Genomic DNA, 27,514 nt, shown 5'->3' with positions numbered 1-27,514 from the left:
CCATTTTATTTCCCAACAAAGATGACATCTCTTGGTCAACCTTCAAACACTGCTATCCTGTGTGATGATATTACACAATCCAATAAACTGCTTGTTTTGATAAATCAAATTAAAAACAATTAAGAGAAAAGTATGTCATAGCTGACAGTGTCAGATGCCTTTTTAGGTCAAGAAACGCTGCCCCCACAACACTATCATCATCTAAAAATTATTTAATATTTTCAACAAAGTAGAAATTTGCAGTTTCTGTAAAACATTTTAGTCTAAAACCAAACTTCCCAGAGGAACCCACCTGAGGGATTAATAAAGTTCTATCTTATCTTATCTATACTGGATGAAGATGTCGCTTAGTCTCTAATTGATCAACTGTATGTAGCGACACTTTTCTCAAGTATCTTCGACAGAACAGGAAGTATGGAAATTGGATCATAGTTGCATATCAAATCATTGTCCTCTCCTTTAAAAACTGGAGTAATTAATACCCCTTTCCATTCATTTTCATCTTCTATTTCTAACTGACAAATTTTAAAGCTGTAAATGTCAGTAAATTCCTGTATCTTTTAATGAAACAACCTTTATCTGTAATAACTGTACCATTTAAATTTTTCCTTAATTTCCTTCCGACTCGATGATCTATTTATTAATTTATTTAAGTGATTCCAAAGTGAAATATTATGATCTTTAGCTTTTTCCATAAGAGCAGTGCAATATAAAGCTTTAGCTTTACATAATTTCAGGACTACTTTATTTCTCAGGCTTTTATATATCATGTGATCAGTGTTGATTTCGGTAGTCAATGCTGTTTTTAAAGCAAAATCTTATTTCTGTTTAAGTTTGTGTACTTCACTATTCAATCATGGTAAAGCTGTCTCCCTTTGCTTGCATTTGATGTTTTTTGTTTGTATATATTTAATTGTTATTTCACTCAAAACGTCATCATGGAATAACAACACAGATCCAAATTATCTATTGATGTAATATGATCGCAATTAATATTTGCAAGGTCATGTTCACATTTTGCAATTTCAGACAGAAATAATCATCTTTACTTGGTCAGAGTTTTTGGCACAAAAATACAGTCAGGAGTACATACCCTGCACGGTATGCACCACTGTCAGATAGGAGTGGTTGACATTCCTACCAGTGGCTGGACTGAAAGACAACACAGAGGCACTAATCATAGCAGCACAGCAACAAACTCTAAGCACAAGATGAACAGAGTCTGTGCTCTACCACATCGGCCAAGACCCCGGGTGCAGGGTGTGCAACAATGACCCGGACACAATTTAACACATAACAGCAGGGTGCAAGATGCTATCAGGCAGGACATACATGAGGCACTTTAGCCAAGTGGTTAGCATAGTATACAGAAACATCGGTGAGGAGTATGGCCTGGAAATCCCGAGGTTAAAATAGAATACGTCACCTAGGCTAGTTGTATGAGGTGATGTTCCATGTGCCACATGCCAATTTTGGAAACCGGGGATCAGAGGCCCAGGACTTCCACCTCTGACTGCCGCCCCATTCACAAATCACTGATCCCCTATGTCCACTCTTCTGGGGTAGTTGACTCACAGCAGGACTGACCCAAGTAGTTTCTTCAGGCTCAGCTCGGCCAGGCCCCATGGGCCAAGGCCCAAGCACCTAATGCTTGCCCTCGAGGCTCTACCCAAGGGATTCCTACAAGGTAGGACCTGTGGGATCACTTCTTTTGTTTGTTATTGGCTACCAGCTGCAAATAGAAACTATGCTCAAGTTCAGACATGTGTCTGAAATGGTCATATCAAACACTGAAATCACCGGCATCATGAAGATTCACAAGAAGAACACATTGCATTAAGCTGAAGTGAAGACTGCATTATTGTCTGTGTGGAATAAGACTTGCTTGAACCTTGTTGTCATTGCCATTTGGCCATATTTAATATAAACATTCACCACTGCAGTAGTACATATAATGTATGTGACATTTTAATTACAAAAGGTAATTTTATGCATCTCAGATGAAACCACAGCAGTACCTATGTGAAAGTAGGTGGTGGGTCAAATAAAACAAACAAAAAAGGTACAGGAAAACCATTTTACCCTTTATTTGATATTCATTACAAATAAAATCATGTAAACAATTTAAGACAGATGGTGAAAAGATGGTTAGAAAAAAATGCACTTGACAGGGAAAGCACATGTAAAGTCACTAACATGCAAACAACAGGCCACAAATCACAATATTGCTCTTAAGATGTAGGCAATGCTTGTAATAAATATGCTCTGGCCACGACAAAAACGATCATATATTTTCTTTAGTGACTGATCTGTGTCATGCATGTCAGTGTGAAGGTTTCCATTAATCACACAATGTGAACATTTCACAGTACTTTAGATTAAAAAAATACACTAAAATGCTGAAACTGCAGTTAAAGACTGTTGGTGAACTGTCATAATAGAAAGACAAAAGTTACAAAAATACAGCACAACTTTTCAAAACCTAATAAACTGGATTAAACTCTATAACATCACTTGTGCAATACATTACACTTCATTTCATAAAGAGATTTCCAGCATATGCTTCATGTCATATTAACATTCATTTTTTTCCTGGCTCCAGCCGAAATACCAAAATATGACCAGACCATGCACAGATTTATTTGTGCAGATTTATTAGCTGGTGAAAACTGATGAATAGTGTTATACGTGTGAGAAAAGTCCTTTGATCTCAGGTTCACTTTGAAAGACTGTTAAGAAATCAACTGGAAACCGTTCAGAGTCTCAAATAAAACATCTGTGTTGTTCCTAACATAGTTTTTATATGCAGAGTCACACAACTATCTAGATTTGAACGTCTTACTAGTGTGCTGGTTGTAAAGTGATTAGCATGATATTTCCAACATACAGAAATATATTTAAGGGAAATGTTAGCATTCAGAGAACATTCTGGAGGAAAGCTGACTTTTTATTTAGTTATTTAGTTTCTTCCACAAATGATACTGGATCCAGCTGAATGCTAGATTTAACTGAAAGACATGGACTGTTATTTAGAGGTATATTTGTTAACATCTGTGGTTAAGAAAGGAGTGGGGTTATTTCCAGGATCTACTGCTCTGAACTCGCGCAGTGCCTCTACCACTTGTAGACGAACTGTAACGACTTGATGCAGTAGATCGGGCACTGCTGGTTGACATTCGGCTGGACATTCGACCTGCAGTAAACATGGGCCATAGCATCACTTTATGGAAGCAATATGGTAATACTATTATTTTTATTGTTAATAATAATGATAATAATAATAATAATAATAATGATATTAATAACAACAACAACAACAACAACAACAACAACAACAACAACTGGAACAATCAAATAAGTATTTAGCTTCAACCTCAGTAGTCTATGAAATAGAAAATACTGCATATGGGACATAAGGTTTTAAATACCGTAATACAGGAACAAAAACCGTTGTTTTAATAGTTTAAAAGGAGAAAATTCTGGAAATGCAGCAAGTGGCTGCCAACTGCTGTGTTCTACAAATTGGATTTCCAGTTGGATTTTAAATCTTTAACAGTGTCTTCTTACTGTTAGAGTTACTGGGGATGAGTATTTCCTCCAGCTGTTCCTGGATCTTGGCCAGCTCGTCTGATGTGAACCGCCACCTCTTCTCTGCTGCTCGTGCCGGATGATGTGACGCGTTGCATTTTTTCCCTTTTGATGATGTAGGAGAGGACAGGCATGAGGCAGGGATGGAGCCTGTTGTCATACCGCTTGGAAATTTCTGAGCGATTACTCTGAGACCTGGCAAGGCAAGACACATGAAGACAAAGGCTTGGTTTTACAAAACTTATTTTTAATAATTGTAGACGTTAGTGTTTACATCCCAGAGCTGCTGCAGAAAGGGGCAACGGTGCATTTTGGCCACAGTCTCTGAGTTCATTGGAAAACATATATGCTTGGCAGGTTCACACCTGGACACATATCACATGTTCGCTATGAAACGGATTACTTCTAGAGAAAGTACTTTAAAAGGCTCCAGTGATATTAGAGCTTACCTCCACTGAGCATAAACAGATTCTCAAACCCTCGTTCACACATGGTGGTAGCTGCCTGGCTAGCTATTCTCTCATCCTCATCATATACAATGATGATCTTCCCTGGGGCATTTTTCTACACCGCTGGTGGGTTAAGGTACAGTCAGTAGTTAAGTGTTGCTATTCACATTTGTAACATGAAAGATTAACAGCTGCCAAATTTGCGATGTGACTATAAAAGGATACGTATTCCAGCACTTCTTTGGTGTAGGGGTTCATTGTCCGAGATAGCATGGCAATTGGAAAACTGTGTGCTGCATGAAAGACAATTGAAATTAAAAATGTCATTTTTTTGTACAAGGAGTTCAATGATCCAGCTTCATGTTTACCTACCGCTAATGATGTGGCAGCAGTCATACTCATCACGATCTCTCACATCCAGCAGCAGGTAGGGGCAATCGGTGTAGGGCCTGTCAGTTGGCTCTGGGCTGGACACCAACTCACTTGCCATCTTTTGATTGTTCCTGTCTATATTCAGCTCTCCCACACCACTAATGACACTGAAAGGTCAAAGATTGGAGAGCCTCAGACTGTCTGCAGCTTCTTGCATTTTATATTGTAGTTTTTCTGAGTCTGGCAACTGTCACATTTATAACTCAGGGATGCTAAAGAACTGAGTATCCAACATATGAAAATAACGGATAATTTAATTGTAAGATCGGAGGTATATATTGTGTGGACAGAGCACATTATTATCTGTACACTGAGGCAAAGACTAAAACCTGATACTGACACTATACTTTTTTCCTGATGTGATTCACCCAGTTCACCCACTCGACACCCTCTACAGTTAATTTTAGTCTAACACGGGCTACAAATCATTTCCACTCATTTAACTTCTCCTGACATATGACTATAAAAGCCTGGTGACAGCAGTGTTGAGTCAATATAGTAGAGTAGTCACTTTGTCTCATAAAGGACAGAAGGCCTAATAAGAGTTTGTCAAACAGCGCATCACAAGTTTAACCCAGTGCTGCCCTTATTTCTGTCTCCATCTGTCCCCAAGCACAGGGTGACGTATGCTCCAAAGGACTCCCATTACAATGGCAGTCTGTCTCCTTCAGAGAGGCCACCGATAGAATTACACCTGTGGGATTCCTATTTAAAGTGCACGATGATGATAATGATGATAATGATTGGAGAGTATGGGATGCTAAGAACAGAGTGAGGGAGGTCATTAAGTGTGAAATAAACAGGGATGTAGGGTTTTTGGACAAACAGATGCCCTTAGGTGCAAAAAGCATGTTGTATGTAAACAGATAATGAACAGTGGGTGTAAATTTCAGGTGTGCTTGGGGTTAATGTAGCGATTGTTATGTGCTGGGTGTGACAGAGGCTGATAATGTAACGCAGGTTGGCTGTCAACAAACTCTCTTTGTATCGTTCTACAAAACACTTCCCAGAAGAAAAATTTGGGATGTTGTGCAAAATGTAAACAACGACATAAGTCAATATTTAAATCACTTAGAAAAAAAATGGAGACATCCAAGGACAACAAACCTATCACTTAAAAAAAAAAAGTGTCAGTGCAATCCTTTGCATGTTTTTGTTTCTGCTATTTCTGTATCTCATCCGTCACCTTATTGTGTCCCCAGAAACACATCCATTTTATTTTGGAATGTTTTAGCATTTTTCTTTTTATTTCTGTTGTTTCATTCAGCTTTTGCTGGGGGTTTTTTTCTACTTCCGTTGTGTTTTATTCAACTTATGTTGTGTTTTGTGTGCTTTTTCAATGTTTTGTTGCAGTCCATTTGACCTCTCAAGGCCACCATAGAAAGTTCAATTCTCAAGACTTTATAAGCCATCTATTAACCATGAAATACATGTGGGTAGATATCAAAAGACATCTTGAAATGGGTGAACTCACAATGTAATACCCATCCAGATCTGATCTATCTGCTAGTGCAGTTGCAAATACAAATTAGACTCCTGGAAAAAGAAAATTGACTTCATATAGAAGTCAGATACTGCATCGAGAAAGTTTCAAAATCTTTAAAAAGGAAATACAATGTAATGATATTTACTGTTGCCTTAGGATACATTTTAATATAAACAGTAATAATAATAGTAAATTTTGTCATAATAAAGTTTGTCTGTCCAAATACAAATAGTATGGTATACTCTGTAAAGGTTTACGGAGTGCTGTAAATGACCTTAGAAGAGTTGACCTAGCAGTGTAGCAGACTTCATTGGCATCTCCTGTCTCCTGACAATCTGATGCCAGCAAAGAGCCATTGGTGTGTTCAGACGCGAACTCTGAGTCTCCTCCAGACTCCAACCGCAGACCATCTACAAATCAATAACCATACATTACAATACACTGTCAGCTACTGTCAGTAAGTCATGCTAAGTGAACAAGTAATTCTGACTGCAACTATTACCTTCTGGACTGTGAGATTCACTATCTTTTTCATTTTCATTCAGGTCGGAAACAGAGGCCACCTGCAGTATCTGGTGTGGAAAAGAACATTTTGAAGATAAAGGAGAAGAAAATTTTTTAAACAAAATTATAAATGAAAGTGTAACAAAAGAAATACACATCCTGAAGCTTGTGGAAAATAAAAGAAGAAATATCAATAAACAGAGAGCCATTTGTTTAATCACCATCTATGATCAAGTTGGTCGGTAGACTTTCCACTGATTGCAACACCAAACTTACAGAATGTTACAGTTCTGGAAAAAGTCAATTTTCATGCTTACCAGTTGTGCAAATGTTGTCACTTTTAATCGTTTGAAGATTTCATCTTTTCGATACCTGTAATCTTAAATGGAAAGAAAACAAATGCATGAATCTAATATATATGCAACGCTGAAAACCATCAGTCTTGATGATAGCTGCTCTTTTTGAATAACCCTTGAAGATGAACGTAAATGCTTCCTGTGAAGTCTAATGTAATTGATAAGTGTGAACCAAAGAGTATAATAGAGTTAGCCACTGCGTGCAGCCTTAGTAGTTCAAATTCACCTGGGTCTATCAGGTCCTGTATTTCTTTATCCCCTTCCATTGCTTCACAGAGGCTACGTCCACACTGGACCAGATAGATTTGAAAACGCCCCGCATCCACACTAGCGTTTTCAGTCGCTATGCCCACACGTACCCGGGTATTTTTGAAAACGCAGATTTTTCTATGCGTTTGCACCTTTCGTCCACACGTAAACGGCGTTTTTGATCACTGAAAACGGAGATTTTTAAAAACTCCGGCCAGGGTGGATATTTTCTAAAACTCAGTTTTTGCATTTACGTGTGGACGAGAAAAACGGAGAAAACGCAGTGTCAAAGATGTGCGCCTTTTTTGACGTCACACTGTGCGCCACGTTATTGTTTCGGTGAAATGAATTTCTACAATACTGTTACTGTTAATTGTACTCTCTGCAGTGTTTAAATGCTTACATATACACACAGTTACTGTCCCTCCACACATACCACTTGGTTCTGCTTCTATGCCCCAGCTTTGTTTACTTTTTCCCACCAAGGCTTCTAGACTTCTGATTGGCCAACATTTCTACACTGTTAGGAATATAGCGCCACCTGCTGCTTTGGCATGTTCCTAGCAGCGTTTTCCTTCATTTCTGCCTTTATGTGTGGACGGGATTATTTTTTAAAACGAAAACGGAAAATCTCTGTTTTCAAAAATACCCGTGTACGTGTGGACGTAAACAGCCGAAAACGCTTACGTTCCAGTATTGCGCATGCGTGAAACGCAAGACGATTCAGCCTGCCTCATTTCTGTTTGTCATTTATTTACTTTGCCGCTCTTTGAAATGTTGCGGCAAAATGTTGAGGAAAAGCACCGAGTTTTTTTTCAATGGACTAACATTGAGGTGGAGTTGTTGCTGTGCGTAACACAAAAGTACAAAGTTGTAAAAGCGAGTGAGAGTTAAAGAATTTGAAGAAAAGCTATCTGGAGCATGTACAGACTGATATTAATCTTTAGTAGGGCTGTCAAAATTGAGAGCAAACAAAACATCTGCCCTCCGCTATCTTAGTTTAATTGGCCACATGACTACATCACATGACTAAAATGTGTCATCGTTTTCAAAAAGTCTTCGTTTTTGCTGTGACGCGAAAGCACTGTCTTCAAATGTATGCGTTTTCGAGAGCGTTTTCAAAATGCTGCATTTTCCTTCAGCAAAAACGCCGTCTCAGTGTGGACGGGAAGCCAAAACGCAGAGAAAATGATGCGTTTTCAAATGAAAAAACGCATTAGTGTGGACGTAGCCAGAGCCACAACTCTAACGTGTCTGTTCCCATTCTACCTTACCACTAAAGCTACCACCCCAGTGCTCAAATCAAACTGCTCAGCCTGTTTTTATCAGTGCAGCTAATGCTGGTATTATTACCATTCAGACCTCAGTAATTCGCACTGTGACAAAAGACCCTTGCTGGCACCTTGCCAGTATGTCCCTTAAGACTGGGTTCAGTCCCGCAGAGGAAAAAATGTGAACAGTGGTACAATCTGCTTCAGAGAATGGAGGGATCAGGGTCTCTTACCCCTGAGAAATCAGAAGGAAAAAAAATCACTGTCCACAAATTTGATTTATTAAACTGGGCTATATCAATAGGTTAGCACCTCACTCTTTTACCTTTTGACAGTACACAGAGAGCAAGGAGACACCCATTGATTATTAAGAAATTGGGAGTGCCAGGTTGGGAAATCTTGCCTTGAATGTACAGTAAACAGGTCTTGTGCACTTAAGGAAAGTGCATGGATCTTAGAGTTCTGCCAAGGTGTGCTATTTGAGCCATGTTTTCACTTTATAAAGAAAAGACCTCATTTGTAACTTGCCACAAGGCTGAACTGATGTTACATGACCAATAGTCAAAAGTAGCAGGCTAGCAGACCAGTGGGCAGAACAACTGTTTTGTACTACTTGGGTCAAAAATGTTGCCATTGTCAAGGAAGACACTGAAACTGTAAAAATAATCGATTTTTATTGTAACTGGTGAGAAAGATAAAGTATAGATCTCGGTTATAGAAAATAAAAGAGTAAGGAATAAGTATAGTTGGTTATCGCCTAAGAGAGCTGTTATTTTTGATGCAACTGTGTGGGAGGTGGCACAAGGGGGCGGTACATTAAACAGGGATTTTGTACTATTATGACCAGCTGCCTGGAGGAACAGATGTTTTGTGTTTCACTTAGGCCCAGTGGAGTAAGCAGGTGCACATCTCAGTCCATGAGGGTGTTGGCATGCAGAGTACTTGTGTGCAGGAACACTGATATGTGAGTTTTAGGACTGAGAGTGACTGGTAGTCATTAAGAAGCCAGATAAATGTATCAGAGCATTAATGATCCACGTTTAATACCTTTTTGTTGTTCTTTTATTGGGTGTTTGTTTGTCCAGAAAGGCTTTTGCATGGATGCTTGTTTTCATGGTTTGCAGTCAAAAGAATCACATATGGAATCATTCAGAGTGCTTTTAATATTGATGCACACTGCTGTTATGAGAACGCTTATAAGGATACTGCAATCACGAAATTCTTAAAGACAGGTTACTCACTTTTTTTAATCTCCTCCAGTCTTTCCATATACTTCGTGAGACTACATCCTGGGAAATAAACCGTGACATTAACATATATAAGGAAGTTAAAGAGCATTCAAACTGTGTGTCAAAATAAGCTACACAGTCACGTAAATCTTGCATATGTACCTGTGTCAAGCCTCGTTTTCACATGCTCATACTTTGCGTTTTTCGGTATCTTTTTCTTCATGTACTGCAGGGAGAAAAGAACGACACGTTAGCGTTAGCTGTGATAGCTTAAACGCAAATCGTACAGTCTAGAATAAAGAGCACCTTTTCAATAGTAGTGAGTAATCTAGCTAATGCTGTCATTTTAACAGGTGCACTACCGTTGATACGGTAACACTGACACCAATATAGCCGACTAGCTACCTCTTTGGAAGGGCTACATTATTTTTTGTTGCTCATGCTGTAGCCGCATTAAGTTAATGGATTTTTCGACAGTGCAGTAATGCCACTTAGCGTGTAAATAAAATAACTAGTGCTGTTTTTCTTCCCCAACGTTACCTCTGCGTTGCCGATGCTCCGATTCAGCGACATCTTTTTAAACCGCAATATCAAAAGTCCAGTTTCAAGGTTAACAATCTCAGTTTTGATTCGTCAATGTTTTTTCCCCGACCAATCAGGTAAGGTTATACTCTGGCGCTCTGTCGACATAGTGGTTTGGCTAGTTGCTTAGCAGCCAAAGACGCTCCACCCATGACATGGCGCGTTCAGGTCTCGTTTTTTTTTTAGGTCAAAAGCACAACACATACAGTTTGTAGAATATTTCCGTGGTTTATGAATTTGGTATGTTCTACCCGATATTTTTACGCAGTCTTTCCTCTTTGTTGTTTAACACAATATGCTATGCTCGTTTTTTATATTTGTACGACACGTAATTACAGTAAGCCCTTAAATCCTTAATATGACACCAGAGTTTGAATAGAATAATTCAGCAATACTATTTTGTTCACTTTGAGTGATTTTTCTGTATTTGTGAATGGTTTTTGTGCATAAGTATTATCTTGTAAAGATGGTTTCCAGTGAAGATTTATACGTTTACTATTTTAACATGTGTCATGAATGCAACACCAGTCTTTGCTACAGAACACGGGTTGTTTTTTGTTTTCGTTTTAGCTTAACGCTGCAGATGAAAGGTTCAATTCTGTTATGCGTTTAACGAAACTCATTGTTTATTTTTGACCTCGGAAACCATAAAGTACGACGTGAATTCAGCTTACTGAAAAAAAGTGTTGAGCTATTATATCTGAGTTCGATAGGCCAGGTCTGAACGAGTTGCTGGACGCGCAGTGCTGTGTTGACAGTCATGGAGGTGCAGATGAGCGGGTTAGTTCAAATTTCCTTCAGACAACTTTAGCATTTTTACTCAACACACACAATGGCGTCTGTTATGGTAAGTATATTTGTTTTAAAACTTGCGTTAAAAGAAATGTGCTAAACTTTGTGTACATAACGTCATATGGCGCTAATATTAGCCGAGTCGGCAAGTTTCTTTTAGCTACGTCTGCTAAGAGGATTTACTGATTGGGCTGTCACACGGGGTCCTCTATATTAACTTACACCTGCCTTTCTTCAGCTTCGCCAAGCGTAATGTTTGTAGTGTCGGACGACCACGCAGCAAAGCAGGGAAGTAAAGACTACCACGCTTATCCAGCAGTAGACTTGAGTCTGAGCAAGTTGTCCCTAACGACACGAAAAGAGTGAAAGTGTTCATGAAGCAGAGCAACGCCAGAGTGTCATTCGAAAATCAAAGTCAAATGTTTTACTATAATCGCTGAGTTTTCCTAGTTCGAAGAAGTTAGAAATTATTTATTGTTTACACAGCCTACTTTCCTGTCAAGATGATTTTTTTTTTAAAACAATGCACGCAGATTTTTCTACACTAATTGAGCTTTGTAATTGAAGGAGGATCCTACGTTGGAGAGGCACTTTAAGGGACACAAAGATGCTGTCACTTGTGCAGACTTCAATCCGAACCGCAAACAACTGGGTAACCCTTACTTTTCAAATGCAGACATGCTTTTAACATCATGCATATATTTGCTCTAGTCTTGTGTCATTCTTTTGACCTTGAAATAACGTTATAAAAAAGAGAAAGAGCATGTTGACATTGCTAGGTATTTCAAATTTTTATTGATAATATTTTAACTAAAATGAACAGATTTAAGCTATTTTTTAGAACTAGGCAAGTAATATTGAAACCACCTATCCTGTGTTCCAAAAAGGGCTGTTTTAATGGGTGGACATTTAACCTGAACGTGTCCAATTTTTCCTATGTTTTTGCATTATTTCTCTAACAAAGGCCATCTGTACTGATTGTACTGACGGGAGTTTCATTTCACTTTTTGTTTGAAATGTCTCCATGTGTCTTTGTTACCTTTTGTCCCTCCAGCCTCAGGGTCATTAGATAAAAACTTGATGATATGGAATTTGGCTCCCAAAGCGAGGGCCTTTCAATTTGTTGGGCACCAGGATGTGATCACTGGGGTGCAATTCTCTCCATCTAGCAATCTGGTGGCTTCTTCTTCCAAGGACAGAACAGTCAGACTGTGGACACCTTCAATGTAAGCATCAGTCACTTTATCCAAGACATGTTTAACCTGTGAATTAAAACTCGGTCCAATAACATGCAGTTTGGTGTATAAATTAATGTCTTGCAGAGATTTGGCAACAAAAATAAAATGGCTGTATTTAGTTATTTTCTGTGCATCTCATAGGAAAGGCGAGTCGACAGTGTTCAAAGCCCACACAGCTGCTGTACGCAGTGTTGCCTTCTCCCATGATGGCCAGAGACTGGTGACAGCATCAGATGACAAGTCTGTTAAAGTGTGGAGTGTTCACCGGCAGTGCTTCATCTACTCCCTCAATCAGCACACTAACTGGGTGCGCTGTGCTAGGTACCAAAGACCACATAAATCCCTATAGTCTATTTTCATGCAGTTGTGTTATAACTTACTTGACATTTGGTTTGTATGTTTGAGCTCGTTTGAATTTCCAATATAGTCAAAGAAGTTAATATGTTACATAGAGTTGTGATTAAAAGTTTACATACAGCTCATTGGCATAAATCTCAGCAAACCTTTTAGTCTTTTAGTGATTTCTTTGAACTGTTCTTTTTCCCAATCCACTCAGGGTTAGAGAAGACCAATATTTATTTGAATGTCATTCAGAAAGTTGCACATCAACCAGATATTTTTGGTAGTCATCAACAAAGATGTTTCACCACTCTTCCTGAGTTCATTTAAATTGCTTGTTTTTTGGCACAGACCTGGATTTTTAGGGGAAGGTGACAACTTTTCAGTAGTGTGAGGTCGTGACTTAATGTTGGCCTGCTTTATCCATTCTAAAACAAGCTTTGTTGTGTGTTTGCAATCATTTTCCTGTTGGAATACCTAATTGCGGAGTTGCAGAAATTGGAGGTAGCCCTCCTTCTTCATTTTTTACTTTTATCTACTTTTTGCAGTCTAAGAGTACAGCCGGCAGCAAAATGGCCCCATAGCAGGATGATACCACCACCATGCTTGTGCAAAATTGTTTGAACTAAGGATTTTGGAATCTGCAGTTGTGTAGAAATGGATCCATGACATTCTCATTGGATCTTAACTTGGACTTTTCCCATTGTTCTTAATATTGATCAGTTCAATAAGTGCTGTCAAAAAAGTCCAGTTGTAGTTAATAGGTAAGTTAATAGGTTTTGGTCTTTTTAAGTTAGAAAACATTGTAGAACCTTCAGCATCCCCTTATTAAAATATTTAAGTGATTAGGTGTATATATTTAAGCCTGTATGTGTACTTCTGTACACTTAAAAATGAATCCAAAATAAATGTATACCCAGTTCTGTTTTTTTTGCCTTAATTTAATCTGTTTGCTGTACAATCATTCCACCCTGGAAAAAGAATAGTTCAAAGCAGACATTAAAAACCCAGAATTGAGAGTATTGAGGAAAAACATTGAGCAAACGTCTGATCATAACTGTATAAACAACTCACTGATCAACTGAGTGTTTTTAACTATATGAGTGTGAAACAGCACAGTACTGCAAAAAGTGGATTTGAACTTTTTCTGTATTATCGTTGTGTGTTTATTTCCTGTAGATTTTCTCCGGATGGCAGAATCATAGCTTCCTGTGGGGATGACCGGACTGTCCGGCTTTGGGACACATCTACCAAACACTGCATCAACTGTTTGACCGACTGTGGAGGGTAAAATCTCTCCAAAAACTGATCTAGTGTTCTCTTTTCTCAATATGTTTCATATAAGTTTTGTGCATCAGTTACTTGAAATTCAAAATTCAATTTGTTGTGTTAATACAGTCACATTTTCTCTTTGATGAATTTTGCGCATACACTTTTCAAAAATGTATTAAGCTGCATATTTTTCTTAATGAAGAGATATCCCGATTTGAGGGTATTGGTTGTGTTTGAAAATTTAGAAGCTGGATTGTAAAGTGGTGAAAGGCCAGAACATCATTAGATGTAATTTGATGTGAAAACTAACTCGCCTATTTTTGCTCTCCTATTCATGGCCACTGATTGACTTCTTTTTTTGTTTTTGTTTTTTAAACCCCAGATCAGCAACATTTGTTGATTTCAACTCCAGTGGTACCTGTATTGCATCGTCAGGAGCTGACAGTACTTTGAAAATCTGGGATTTACGGACCAACAAGCTTATTCAGCATTATCGTGGTACGATAATGCTTTTTTTTTTTTCTTTCATCTTGTATAAACAAGTGTCTAAAATATCCTACAGTTAAGACTTTAATTGCATTTCTAGATTACTAGGTATACAATTAATTCACCTGATTTAAGTTTTCATTTAAAATTCAATTTTATATGTGTATTTTTGTGGTTGTGGCTTATTTTTTGTACAATTGGATCAGTTCATAGTGCAGGAATCAACAGTTTTTCCTTCCACCCATCCAACAACTATGTGATAAGTGGTTCGAATGATGGCACTATTAAGATATTGGACCTGTTGGAAGGGCGTCTGATCTACACTCTTCATGGGCACAAGGTGATGCTTAAAGAAATGTCCATTTTATTAGTTCTTCATAGTGTTTGATTGTAGTCTTTGACATTCTTTAATATATTTTATTAGGGTGCTGTGATCACTGTGGCCTTTTCCAGGGCTGGAGATGTCTTTGCCTCAGGAGGAGCTGACAGTCAGGTTCTGCACGATGACTGAACAATGAATTACCCAAATCATTCGAGGTCATATCTTTACTGTTGGAAAATGTGCTGAATTTGGGTCATGTGGTTGCATCTTGGTTGCTTAGGTGCTGCTGTGGAAGACTAACTTTGACAGCAGGTCATATCAGGATGTCTTACTTCAACACAGCCGGAGGTCGACACCAGATCCCCCACCCCACCTGTCTGACATTCATCCCAGGGGACCACACCTTCATCACCCACAGCCTACAGCCATTCAGGTCAGTCTTGTTTCACTTCATTAATACTAACAGACCATCAAAACTCTGTGCTATTAAACATTTTTTTAGACATTTGCCATTTTGATATAAACAGCAGATGTAAACATTTAAAGATCGTACTTTGTTTGGAAGGCACAGTGCTTGCTGCTTAATTACATGTTTTGTTGCCAGGTCAGTCCAGCAGTAAAAGACACCAGATCAACTGAGCCACATGTCATACAGCTGGGACAGTCTGTCCATGGCAACATGGTAAGCTAATGCAGATTTCAACACATCTAAACCGTAGGATATTTAGTCGGGTGTCTATGTAGATTATTATTTAGTGTGTGCATAAAAATGACTTGAAACACAAACATATTGAAATACAGAAACAGCAATATTTAACTACTACTCAAGATACTGATGAAAAATGTTCTTATAGTGTCTATGAGAACATTTTATAGACGACTTAAACTAATTCATACTTGTATCATTTGGAGGGGATGCGCATATCACCACCAGGTGGCAGTGCAGACCAGTGTTTAGTTTTGAAATCCTGAAGCTTTTCTAAAACTTGCTTCAGCGGATGTTAAGGATGCTGTGATGTATATCATTGTTTTATTTATTTTTGCTTTGTGTTTACGATTAGAATGACTGTAAACTGTTCATAAACAGGCTGTAGTATAATGGTGCAGTGTACACAAATACTGTAAGTAGACAAAGTAGGTTAATATCATGATTAAAAATAAACTGTAGATTAGATGGAGGCTTCCTGATTGTGATGGATGCATACCAGTTTGATAAGCGTGAAAATCATGGGCCAAAGTCTCCTCTTTAATGTTTGTCTTAGGATTCCTCAATTCTGCATAAATGGGAAGAAATGTTAATGAAGATGAGTAGTAATGCACATTTTCACAGAACTGAGACCGACTGATTTTGATTTGATTGTGCGGCAAAATACCTCATCCACTGTTACGTCAAAGACTGCACAGTGCTTGATTTTAAATCGAGGCTTTAGATTATTGTGAGAATTGGATGTGGATTTCAAACAGAATAGTTTAAAGGCAGGAAATTTAATTTCTAGACTAGAATCCAAGAATGACTCTTCCTCAATCCTCTGAATCCATTGCATGCATTATTATGCACTAGTTTTAATCACTGCACCATGATGTCACCCAAAATTTATACATGTACGTCAGTTTTATCGTTGCCAAAAATGGCAAGATGAATGAATGTCACACACAGACACAGCTTCTGACTTATTATAATATATCATCACTTTTCAGTGGCTTCTGCAGGTTGTCTTTGCATGAATGCATGTGCATATTTATGAGCATTGAATGAGCATTTACAGCGTGTGAATGTGCTAGTGATTTCCCAGTCGTTTGTGTGTGTTTGTGGTCGTGCTCCAGGGGTTTGTACATGACATGAGTCACTAGTTGTGTGTGTGTGTGTGTGTGTGTGTGTGTGTGTGTGTGTGTGTGTGTGTGTGAGAGAGAGGGCCATTCCTGTTTAAATTGGTTCAGAGCAGGGAGCCCTCAGTGCTACTCCTCCTGTCAGCTCTCATCTCCTGATAGCCATCTCTTAGAAACCTCATCTTTCCTCCCCCTCTGCCTTGTCCTCTTTTCCTCTCGTCTTCCCTTCTGGTTAGTTTCTTTGGTCTCTCACTGTTGTAGATGTCCTCAGAGAGATTTCCCTTCCGCTCTGTGTCCATGTTTCCCCTTCATCGCCCTAATGGGCCCAAGTAAAAACGAAAATAGAGAGAACGAGAGTGAGAGAGTGAGAGAAAATGACTGGGACATGCAAGTTGCCTGAGGTGGCTACATGGGTGGCCCCATGGGAAGGTTGCTATACTCTGGCCTTCCTGCTACCATTGGTAACCTCCCTGTCTATAATTTAGGGCCATCTCCTCTTATCACTTATGCTTTATTAGCTTTTTTGACTAATGGCCTTTAAACCTGCTAGTATTCACTTTGGTTTGCTTTTATTCTGAGTGTGTATTAGTTCCCTGGAGAGAATCTGACTGAGCTGCAAACATTCAAGTGTTTAAGGGGAAAACAACAATGTTATTCACACTTGAATAACATTGTTGTTTTCCCCTCTTTCGAAATATTTTTTTTAACTGGTGAAAATGTTTGTAGTTTTGCAAAAGTGCTTACAAAACTATACAATTCTGCATGATTACCTTCAGGATGTTTGTATGGAAGTGCAGGTGTCAGTAATGACATGATCACTCTCCTGGGGCATCAGCTGTTTCGTCTTCCTCTTTTACATGACTAATTCTGAGCGCTGAGCTAGCAGCACTAGCAGGATAAGGTTTTGAGCAAAAATTCAGTCAGAATCTGGGCCATTCTCTGTTTTGTAGCAACTATCAGCTGACATTAAAAAACTTTGATAGACACACCAGTTTCACAAAATGATGTATCTAATCATCATCAGCTGCCATCTGCTGGTTGTCTCTGTATGATTGAGGAGGCTATAAGTATGAACATCTTGTTTCAAAGTTCTGTTTCTAACATGGTAACTTTATCCATTACGTTTCCGACTAAACGTGGAATTTGTTCAGGGACAGGGTCTCATATTTGTCTGGAAACCACACACTCTAAAAAATATTCATGGTGTTTGTAGATAGAACTTAACAAAAAAGCATTTTTCTACTTAAAAAAGTAAGTTGTCTACATGTACACGTTTCAGTGAGTTGACTAATCAATGTTAAAAGTCAGTGCAACACAGAAATTAATAAACACCTCCTTAACTTAAATGTTTTAGTATATTGAACAAAATACTTTTGTCATCAATCAACAAAAGAAAATATTAAGTTTGTGTAACATGTAAAAGTGAGTTGGAACATCCTTCGTGTTTGAACTGCCCATAACTGGACCATAACGAAAAAATAATTACAACTGCCATAAAAAAAGAAGAAACGGAAAAAAACAGAGGTTGGCACCACTACCTGGTAAGTTTCTTGTTTTATACTCTTTTATAAATATGTACTAGTTACAGGAATTCACTGCGTAAGTTTAGTCTGACAATGGCAGCTACATGATGTGAATTGACACTCTGTGTTATGCTAGTTGTTACTCTATAAAAGTAAAAGCATTTGTATTTTTTCCTGTTATTAATGAAATCTGTCAATTAAATCTGTCACTCTGGTGGTTACCTTGGTTAGCCATAGATGTGTATGAGACCATGCATACAGCAGAGGGTAACCCCGTAGCATATGTTCGTATCATCACAGGCGTAGCAGTTGTCTTCATTCTTATCACTTTGTGGGAGTAGAGGTGTGTTTCACCTAGACTGTATTCGGTGAGTTAACTAAGCATTGAATTCTAAATAGATTAATTACAAGTTATATTTGTACACTTTAAATTTGATGGTTTTAATCATAGTTTAACTTTAGCAACGTTACTATGCTAAAGTTGTTAGCTAGCTTTCTTTTAGCTAGCAAACGTTCCTCGCAAATATGAGAGTACATTGTCAATTTTTCCACTTATACTTAAAGTTTGTCACTTGTCAGGGTGCATTTGGTTAGCTGATAGACCTTGCAGACAGCAGAGCATGTTCAATTTGAACCTGTATATGTTCAAATTAACCAGTCAGCAGCTGCCTGCATTTTTATCATGGTGTCAGAGTAAATTTGTGTTTCGACGGTCTTGGGTGAGGTAACTAATTACTGACAGAGTGAAATGTGGGGAATTTATGCCAGAGTATTTATGTGAGTAAAAGTATTTCTATCAAATGTATTGATATTTTAAGCTCGAATGTGAAATATGCCTGAGGTTAAAGTTAGTTGACCTAGCAAGAAAAAACAAAATTGTGTGTGTGCACACGAATTGCTTTCGTTACCTTCTGTAATTGTAAGCATAATGTGAAGTGTGGTATTGTGGCATGTCAACAGTGGTCTTCAAATAATTAAAAAGAAAATTCTCTCACACATATGGATATGACACAATTTTTCCAATTTTAAACTACAGTCTGTAGATTTATTTTATTATTTTTGGATTCATCTTTTCAGTGTTTCATTGTAGTGTTTTAGAGAAGGTTTTATACTTAAAATAACTTGTTTACTCAAAAGCCTCGATAAGTCTTTGCATTACCAAAAGTTGCAATAAATTTCAAAATGCACTGGACTTGCAAAATTTGCAAATTTGAAACACCAAGAAGGAATCAGCTCTTAAAGCATTACAGGCTTAGACATAGCCAAGGTGAACTATTTATGCCTTGTCTATACTGGGATTGTTACTGCTCATTTAAAACATGGAATAGCTTGCGAACCCATTTATCAAGGAGGTAGGAGGTATATTCCACCACGAGTAAAATTCAAAAGCTAAATTCTGTTTTGTTTTTTTGTTTTCCTTTTTATATAGGTACCTCAATGTCTCATCCTGCTAAACTTCGGATCATACTCAAAGAGCATAACATTCGAAAACTGGACTTACCACATGGAATCCCTGGAACAGTGGAAGAACTTGAATCTATTGTGAAAGAGACTTTTGAGATTGATGGGAAGTTTACTTTGCACTATAAGGATGCTGACTTTGGAGAAGAATATTTTTCTCTGACATCAACAGGTGATATCAAGGACAAGGACACACTTAAGGTGGTTCAGATTATTGAACCTCTCACAATTACTCTGACATTTAGTGATGTAGACAGTTCCTTCAAATCTGCATCAGAGACCTTGGTCAATGCTTCAGCAATTTCAGAGACATCAGTCTCAGAGACATCAAGTGTGTCCTGTGGCACCAGTTGCTCATCTGGATCTCAGGATAGTCATTCTTTCCTCACCTGAACATTTGAGTCGGCGTTTACAGCGCTGGCCTACCAATTTTTCTGTTCCTCGCTTTGCTTATGACACAGAGCTTTTACTTGCTTCAGGAAATGAAACTTTCAAAAAGGATGAAACTAAACTTAACTTTACTCCACTTCTTCCAGACATCCTTGAGAAACTGGCTGAAACGATCTTTCAGTATGTTGCCTACCCAACATCTGCACAATTAGCAGATGTAGCTGAAGCACTTGTTCAACAACATCCTTGCCTTAAAGAACCGGGATCCTATAATGGATGCTATGGATGGCAACAAAGACTGAAATATAAAATGGGCAATTACAGAAGTAAACTCAGAGGGCTTGGGTGCCCTGAGCTGGATGTGAACTCTCTCAAAAGAAAGCAAGCACATGAGAAGACACCTTCAAAGAATCTCAAAAAGCCAAGAAAGGCTGAGGTGAACTATTTGCCACCTCACCCACAAGGAGAAACAGAGGAAAGCTTGGAAAAGGAAAGATTGGAACTTCTTGATGAAGTGAAGAAGAGGAACAACTATCGGATCATCAGTGAAAAAATGGCCAAAACATTCTCGAATCGCAGACAGGAAGTTGTTAATCTGGCACCACCTGTGAATGACTTCAGAAGTAGATGGCCTGCGCTTTTTGATGCAGCACAGGTGATTTTATTAAATAATTTATAGGATAACTTATAATTGTGACATTGTGCATTACATTAACACATTGTGCTTTTAATTATGTCTTCTTTTTATTTTTTACAGATAAATGATGAATTCCAAAGGATCACCACTGTTAACTTGGAAACAACATTCATGGCAAAACTGGACCAGTATTCCACAAGAATAATGTCCCTGGTCTCTTCAAAAGGCGGTGCTGCAAAAATTAAGATTGAGCGCATCAGGAACATGTTGCAAGAATATAATTGATAATCTTACACACCTTAAAAGTTAATTATCTAATTCATTATCTCAGGAGCATTGTTGGCTATCTTTTACTGAAGAGTGAAAAAGTGAACATCAGAGGTGGACAGAGTAAAAATTTGCTAAAGAAAACATCACTCAAAATATATTTGTCTGTTTTCTTTGTTGTAAGAGTCAAGGATATAGTGATGTATTTGTAACTTGGAAACTCAGATTGAAGAGAAAAAGTAAAACTCAGATGCATAAGTATTTTGCACCTCATAAGTGAGATGAAAAGACATTAATGTAACTTTTGGTCACATAATTGCAAACTGAGGTGGGTAAATTTAAATAGGTACTTTCCATGTCACATGTAACTTGACAATACATTAAGGTAAGTATGGGTCATATTACAAATAATGTGAGGAGAAAAAACTGAGGTAATAATTTGGAGTGTTACAAGTATCTTCATCAACTGCACAATAAACGTGTATGAGGAAGACAAGTTACACAAATACATTAAAGAGGGTAGATAGGAGCTTTTAATGTTTTAATCACATCATTACAAGACTTGTCCACAGGTGGCTTTTTCCAGTTCTGCATCACATATCTCACATATAACTATTATAGTTGAATCCATAGAACTCAACAAAAACTGTTTGAAATAGTCTCCAAATCTAGGTTATATTTACTTTCACTCACCTTATCCTACTGCTAGCAAAGGGTGCATTGAAAGCAGGGCAGTATGTAACAGATTAAATTAAAGTTATAAAAATTAAATTGTTTATTTGTTAAAAATTCATCCATCCATCCATCCATTTTCATCCGCTTTGTCCGGGGCCGGGTCGCGGCCTAAGCAAAGAGGCCCAGACCTCCCTCTCCCCAGCCACCTCCTCCAGCTTATCCGGGGGAATACCAAGGCGTTCCCAGGCCAGCCGAGAGATATAATCTCTCCAGCGTGTCCTGGGTCCCGGTGGGACATGCCTGGAACACCTCACCCAGGAGGCGCCCAGGGGGCATCCTTGTCAGATGCCCGAACCACCTCAGCTGGCTCCTTTTGATGTGGAGCAGCAGCTGCTCTACTCTGAGCCCCTCCCGGATGGCCGAACTTCTCACCCTATCTCTAAGGGAGAGGCCAGCCACCCTTCGGAGGAAGTTCATTTCTGCCGCTTGTATCCGCGATCTCGTTCTTTCGGTCACTACCCACAGCTCGTGGCCATAGGTGAGGGTAGGGACGTAGATCGACCGGTAAATTGAGAGCTTCGCTTTTACACTCAGCTCCCTCTTCACCACGACGGACCGGTGCAGCGTCCGCATTACTGCAGCTGCAGCCCCAATCCGTCTGTCGATCTCCGGCTCCCTTCTCCCATCACTCGCGAACAAGACCCCGAGATACTTGAACTCCTCCACTTGGGGCAGGAACTCATCCCCGACCCGGAGTGGGCACTCCACCCTTTTCCGGCTGAGAACCATGGCCTCAGATTTGGAGGTGCTGATCCTCATTCCCGCTGCTTCACACTCGGCTGCGAACCGCTCCAGTGCGAGCTGGAGGCCCTCACCCGATGAAGCCAACAGAACCACATCATCTGCAAAAATCAGAGATGAGATTCTGAGGCCACCAAAGCGAAAGCCCTCCGCCACTTGGCTGCGCCTAGAAATCCTGTCCATAAAAATTATGAACAGAACCGGAGACAAAGGGCAGCCCTGGCGGAGCCCATCACCCACCGGGAACGAGTCCGACTTATTGCTGGCAATGCGAACCAAGCTCTTGCAACGGTTGTATAGGGATCGAATGGCCCGTAGCAATGGGCCAGACACCCCATATTCCCGCAACACCTCCCACAGGACACCCCGAGGGACACGGTCGAATGCCTTCTCCAAGTCCACAAAACACATGTAGACTGGTTGGGCAAACTCCCATGCACCCTCAAGTATCCTGGAGAGGATAAAGAGCTGGTCCAGTGTTCCGCGACCAGGACGAAAACCGCATTGTTCCTCCTGTATCCGAGGTTCGACTAACGGACGAACTCTCCTTTCCAGCACCCTGGCATAGACTTTCCCAGGGAGGCTGAGGAGTGTGATCCCCCTGTAGTTGGAACACACCCTCCGGTCCCCTTTCTTGAAGATGGGGACCACCACCCCGGTCTGCCAGTCCACAGGTACTGCCCCTGATCTCCACGCAACATTGCAGAGGCGTGTCAACCAGGACAGCCCTACAATGTCCAGAGCCTTCAGGAACTCGGGGCGGACCTCATCAACACCAGGGGCTCTGCCACCAAGGAGTTGTTTAACTGCCTCAGTGACCTCGCCCCCGGAAATTGGCGGGTCATTCCCCTCCTCCCCAGACTCTGCTTCCTCCTCGGAAGATGTGTCAGTGGGATTAAGGAGGTCCTCGAAGTATTCCTTCCACCGCCTGACAATTTTCTCAGTCGACGTCAGCAGCGCTCCGCCAGCACTATACACAGTGCAGGTAGAGCACCGCTTTCCCCTCCTGAGACGTCTGACGGTTTGCCAGAATCTCTTCGAGGCAGTCCGAAAGTCTTTTTCCATGGCCTCTCCGAACTCCTCCCACACCCGAGTTTTTGCTTCAGCCACTGCCCGAGCCGCATTCCGCTTGGCCTGTCGATACCTGTCGGCTGCCTCCGGAGTCCCACAGGCTAACCAAGCCCGATAGGACTCCTTCTTCAGCCTGGTGGCTCCCTTCACCTCTGGTGTCCACCATTTGGTTCGGGGATTACCACCACGGCAGGCACCAACCACCTTGCGGCCACAGCTCAATGCAGCAGCTTCGGCAATGGAGACGCTGAACATGGTCCATTCGGACTCAATGTCCCCAGTCTCCCTCGGAATGCTGTTGAAGCTCTGCCGGAGGTGTGCGTTGAAGATCTCGCGGACTGGGGCCTCTGCTAGACGTTCCCAGCACACCCTCACTACGCGTTTAGGTGCACCAGGTCTGTCCAGCGTCTTCCCCCGCCACCTGATCCAACTCACCACCAGGTGGTGATCAGTTGACAGCTCAGCCCCTCTCTTTACCCGAGTGTCCAGAACATATGGTCGCAGGTCTGCTGATACGATTACAAAATCGATCATCGACCTACGGCCTAGAGCATCCTGGTGCCACGTGCACTTATGGACACTCTTATGTTCGAACAGGGTGTTCGTTATGGCCAAACTGTGATTAGCACAGAAGTCCAATAACAGAGCACCGCTCGGGTTCAGATCAGGGAGGCCGTTCCTCCCAATCACGCCCCTCCAGGTCTCGCTGTCGTTACCCACGTGAGCATTGAAGTCTCCCAGCAGGACAACAGAGTCTCCAGGTGGAGCACCCTCCAGCACCCCCCCCCCCCCCCCCCAGGGACTCTAAGAAGGCTGGGTACTCTGAACTGCCAATCGGCGCATAAGCGCAGATGACAGTCAGGACCCGTTCCCCGACCCTAAGGCGCAGGGAACAAACCCTCTCGTCCACCGGGAAAAACCCCAACGTACCGGCAGCAAGCCGAGGGGATATTAGGATACCCACTCCAGCCTGCCGCCTCTCACCAGGGGCAACTCCAGACTGAGACAGAGTCCAGCCCCTCTCCAGGAGACTGGTTCCAGAGCCCAAGCCATGTGTAGAGGTGAGCCCGACTATATCTAGGCGGTACCTCTCAACCTCACGCACTAACTCAGGCACCTTCCCCACCAGAGAGGTGACATTCCATGTCCCTATTGCCAGTCTTGGCAGCCGGGGGTCAGTCCGCCAGGGCCTCCGCTCCTGGCCGCCACCCGGCACACAATGCACCCGACCCCTATGGCGCCTCCTGCGGGTGGTGGGCCTGCGGGAGGATGGGCCCATGTCTCCTCTTCGGGCTGTGCCCGGCCGGGCCCCATGGACTAAGGCCCGGCCACCAGACGCTCGCCCTCGGGCACCCTCCCCGGGCCTGGCTCCAGGGCGGGGCCCCGGTAACCCTATCCCGGGCAGGGTAAACTGTTCCCTCGATGTCCTTTTCATAAGGGTCTTATGAATCGCTCTTTGTCTGGTACCTCACCCAGGGCCAATTTGCCATGGGAGACCCTACCAGGGGGCAAAAGCCCCCAGACAACATAGCCCCTGGGATCCCTGTGACACACAAACCCCTCCACCACGATAAGGTAGCGATTCAAGGAGGGGTATTTGTTAAAAACAAAAATGAAATCAATAATTAGCAAAACGCTAGTCCTATAAATGTAATATGTTTGACTTTTCGCCTAGTAAACTTTTTTTATTCTCCAGAGTTCGGTGGAAACAAGAAGAGAGGTCGCATTCCGTTGCCTGATGGTGTATCTGAAAGAGAAAGAAGAGGATCTCTTCAGAGAACAGCTGGTAGGTAAATATCACATTGTTTTGTGTTATATTTTTAAATAGCACATAAAATACCGACATGTTTCTTTTTAACCTACTTGCCAGGATGGTGAAGAACAGTTCCCAGAAGAAGTGGTAAAGATCGTAGTCACCAGACGTGCAGCAGTGTCTCTTCCAGCCGTCGCTAAAATTGTGATTGAAGGAACAGCTGTCCTGGAAGACCTTGATGTGCCCAGAGCGTGTGCCTTAATGATGGGACTTACAGTGGGGCAAAAAAGTATTTAGTCAGCTACCGATTGTGCAAATTCCCCCACTTAAAATGATGACAGAGGTCAGTAATTTGCACCAGAGGTACACTTCAACTGTGAGAGACAGAATGTGAAAAAAAAATCCATGAATCCACATGGTAGGATTTGTAAAGAATTTATTCGTAAATTAGGGTGGAAAATAAGTATTTGGTCACCTCAAACAAGGAAAATCTCTGGCTCTCACAGACCTGTAACGTCTTCTGTAAGAAGCTTTTCTGTATAAAAGACACCTGTCCACAGCCTCAAACAGTCAGACTCCAAACTCCGCCATGGCCAAGACCAAAGAGCTTTCGAAGGACACCAGGAAAAGTATTGTAGACCTGCACCAGACTGGGAAGAGTGAATCTACAATAGGCAAGCAGCTTGGTGTGAAAAAATCAACTGTGGGAGCAATCATCAGAAAATGGAAGACATACAAGACCACTGATAATCTCCCTCGATCTGGGGCTCCACGCAAGATCTCATCCCGTGGGGTCAAAATGATCATGAGAACGGTGAGCAAAGATCCCAGAACCACACGGGGGGACCTGGTGAATGACCTGCAGAGAGCTGGGACCAAAGTAACAAAGGTCACCATCAGTAACACACTACAACGGCAGGGAATCAAATCCCGCAGTGCCAGACGTGTTCCGCTGCTGAAGCCAGTGCATGTCCAGGCCCGTCTGAAGTTTGCCAGAGAGCACATGGATGATACAGCAGAGGATTGGGAGAATGTCATGTGGTCAGATGAAACCAAAGTAGAACTTTTTGGTATAAACTCAACTCATCGTGTTTGGAGGAAGAAGAATACTGAGTTGCATCCCAAGAACACCATACCTACTGTGAAGCATGGGGGTGGAAACATCATGCTATGGGGCTGTTTTTCTGCCAAGGGGACAGGACGACTGATCCGTGTTAAGGACAGAATGAATGGGGCCATGTATCGTGAGATTTTGAGCCAAAACCTCCTTCCATCAGTGAGAACTTTGAAGATGAAACGAGGCTGGGTCTTCCAACATGACAATGATCCAAAACACACCGCCCGGGCAACAAAGGAGTGGCTCCGTAAGAAGCATTTGAAAGTCCTGGAGTGGCCTAGCCAGTCTCCAGACCTCAACCCCATAGAAAATCTGTGGCGGGAGTTGAAAGTCCGTGTTGCTCGGCGACAGCCCCAAAACATCACTGCTCTCGAGAAGATCTGCATGGAGGAATGGGCCAAAATACCAGCTACTGTGTGTGCAAACCTGGTAAAGACCTATAGTAAACGTTTGACCTCTGTTATTGCCAACAAAGGTTATGTTACAAAGTATTGAGTTGTATTTTTGTTATTGACCAAATACTTATTTTCCACCCTGATTTACGAATAAATTCTTTACAAATCCTACCATGTGGATTCATGGATTTTTTTTTCACATTCTGTCTCTCACAGTTGAAGTGTACCTCTGGTGCAAATTACTGACCTCTGTCATCATTTTAGGTGGGGGAACTTGCACAATCGGTGGCTGACTAAATACTTTTTTGCCCCACTGTATATACGCTCTCAATCTGAGCTACCCCAAACAAGTAAAGAACACTCTAGAGGTATTCCAGGTGTTTCTGGAACTTGATGGGCTTAAAGCCAGCCCACGGGTAATGTCTCTTAAGTACAAACTTCTGTCATAAAACAAATGTAATTTAGGCTGCAATATTCAGATGTGCTGATGCTTGTGTTTTTTATGCAGTCTTAGACAAGTGTAGTTTTGAGAGTTCATAATGCGTATAACCTTACCTTTGGATTGTTGCGTTGTTAAATATTAAAATGTTTTGTAATTTTCTTGATTCTATGATATTTACCAAGTTGATAGGTTAAAGTTAATGTTTAATAATAAGCAGATTTGCAAAAACAAATTGCCTTACGTTGCAATGTTTGTTTTCTGAGGTATTTTAGAAGGGTGTGATTTAAAATTATTGTTATTTGGAAGATTTTATAAATATATATTTGCTGCTTTATTTAATATACCTTTACAAATCTTTATAGTGGTTCTCAAAGTCAGTCATCAGGCCCCACTGCTCTACTTGTTTCTATTAATAACTAAACACTGTTGATTGGATGGTGTGTTCAATTAATCAGAAGTTGTAGACACCATTGTGGAGTAAGAAAAACGAAGTAAATTGGCATGTTTTAGCTTCTGATTCAACCTTGTCCAGGTAATAAACATGTTACATTTTCTTTTGT

General features: G+C 40.8%; 3 protein-coding genes across 8 annotated transcripts in view; 2 read left to right on the top strand and 1 right to left on the bottom strand.

Annotated features, from left to right (window-relative positions):
• Positions 1-2,063: 2,063 nt before the first annotated feature.
• Positions 2,064-11,263, bottom strand: cep41 (centrosomal protein 41). Of its 3 annotated transcripts, none has more exons than XM_085462651.1 (11): positions 11,161-11,263; positions 9,727-9,790; positions 9,577-9,624; positions 6,777-6,838; positions 6,458-6,527; positions 6,230-6,365; positions 4,410-4,576; positions 4,263-4,330; positions 4,038-4,152; positions 3,568-3,783; positions 2,064-3,193 (listed from the first exon to the last, which is right to left on the bottom strand). In XM_085462651.1, exons 2-11 carry the CDS (start codon positions 9,785-9,787, stop codon positions 3,075-3,077), a joined length of 1,062 nt encoding a protein of 353 aa, XP_085318777.1. In that variant the 5' UTR covers positions 9,788-9,790; positions 11,161-11,263; the 3' UTR covers positions 2,064-3,074. The 3 variants fall into 3 exon arrangements, with proteins under 3 accessions (XP_085318777.1, XP_085318776.1, XP_085318779.1); XM_085462650.1 differs by lacking the exon at positions 11,161-11,263 and adding an exon at positions 10,105-10,272; XM_085462653.1 differs by lacking the exon at positions 11,161-11,263 and adding an exon at positions 9,871-9,933.
• The window catches only part of poc1b (POC1 centriolar protein B), a 50,343-nt gene continuing 33,142 nt past the window's right edge, over positions 10,314-27,514 (top strand). Inside the window, exons 1-12 of one of the 4 annotated variants that reach the window (XM_085462648.1) lie at positions 10,406-10,993; positions 11,506-11,590; positions 11,993-12,164; positions 12,318-12,497; positions 13,695-13,802; positions 14,170-14,285; positions 14,480-14,613; positions 14,698-14,766; positions 14,876-15,028; positions 15,200-15,277; positions 24,944-25,033; positions 25,118-25,302. In XM_085462648.1, coding sequence (XP_085318774.1) covers positions 10,979-10,993; positions 11,506-11,590; positions 11,993-12,164; positions 12,318-12,497; positions 13,695-13,802; positions 14,170-14,285; positions 14,480-14,613; positions 14,698-14,766; positions 14,876-15,028; positions 15,200-15,277; positions 24,944-25,033; positions 25,118-25,297 — 1,380 coding nt within the window. In that variant the 5' untranslated portion in view covers positions 10,406-10,978 and the 3' untranslated portion in view covers positions 25,298-25,302. The other 3 variants (XM_085462647.1, XM_085462649.1, XM_085462646.1) reach the window with 3 other exon arrangements.
• LOC146705087 (sterile alpha motif domain-containing protein 3-like) lies at positions 19,502-21,477 on the top strand. The gene is made up of 2 exons (XM_085462654.1): positions 19,502-20,451; positions 20,554-21,477. Exons 1-2 carry the CDS (start codon positions 19,696-19,698, stop codon positions 20,716-20,718), a joined length of 921 nt encoding a protein of 306 aa, XP_085318780.1. The 5' UTR covers positions 19,502-19,695; the 3' UTR covers positions 20,719-21,477.

Source organism: Copadichromis virginalis, linkage group LG7 (genome assembly GCF_057382275.1).
Source record: "Copadichromis virginalis isolate Kocher_CV1m ecotype Utaka linkage group LG7, C_Virginalis_male_GT1.1, whole genome shotgun sequence".
NCBI lineage: Eukaryota > Metazoa > Chordata > Actinopteri > Cichliformes > Cichlidae > Copadichromis > Copadichromis virginalis.
Note: the sequence above shows the minus strand (reverse complement) of the source record. Positions and strands in the feature narration are given on the sequence as shown.

What these genes read in the sequence shown, in the direction of transcription:
- cep41 (XM_085462653.1), bottom strand. Translation starts at nt 9,909, where the DNA reads ATGACAGCATTAGCTAGATTACTCACTACTATTGAAAAG. An exon ending in TGAATCTCACAGTCCAGAAG is followed by an intron (nt 6,366 to 6,457) that starts GTAATAGTTGCA and finishes ATTGATTTGTAG; the next exon opens with ATGGTCTGCGGTTGGAGTCT. An exon ending in CCAAAGAAGTGCTGGAATAC is followed by an intron (nt 4,153 to 4,262) that starts GTATCCTTTTAT and finishes CCAGCGGTGTAG; the next exon opens with AAAAATGCCCCAGGGAAGAT.
- LOC146705087 (XM_085462654.1), top strand. Translation starts at nt 19,696, where the DNA reads ATGCTTCAGCAATTTCAGAGACATCAGTCTCAGAGACATCAAGTGTGT. An exon ending in CGCTTTTTGATGCAGCACAG is followed by an intron (nt 20,452 to 20,553) that starts GTGATTTTATTA and finishes TATTTTTTACAG; the next exon opens with ATAAATGATGAATTCCAAAG.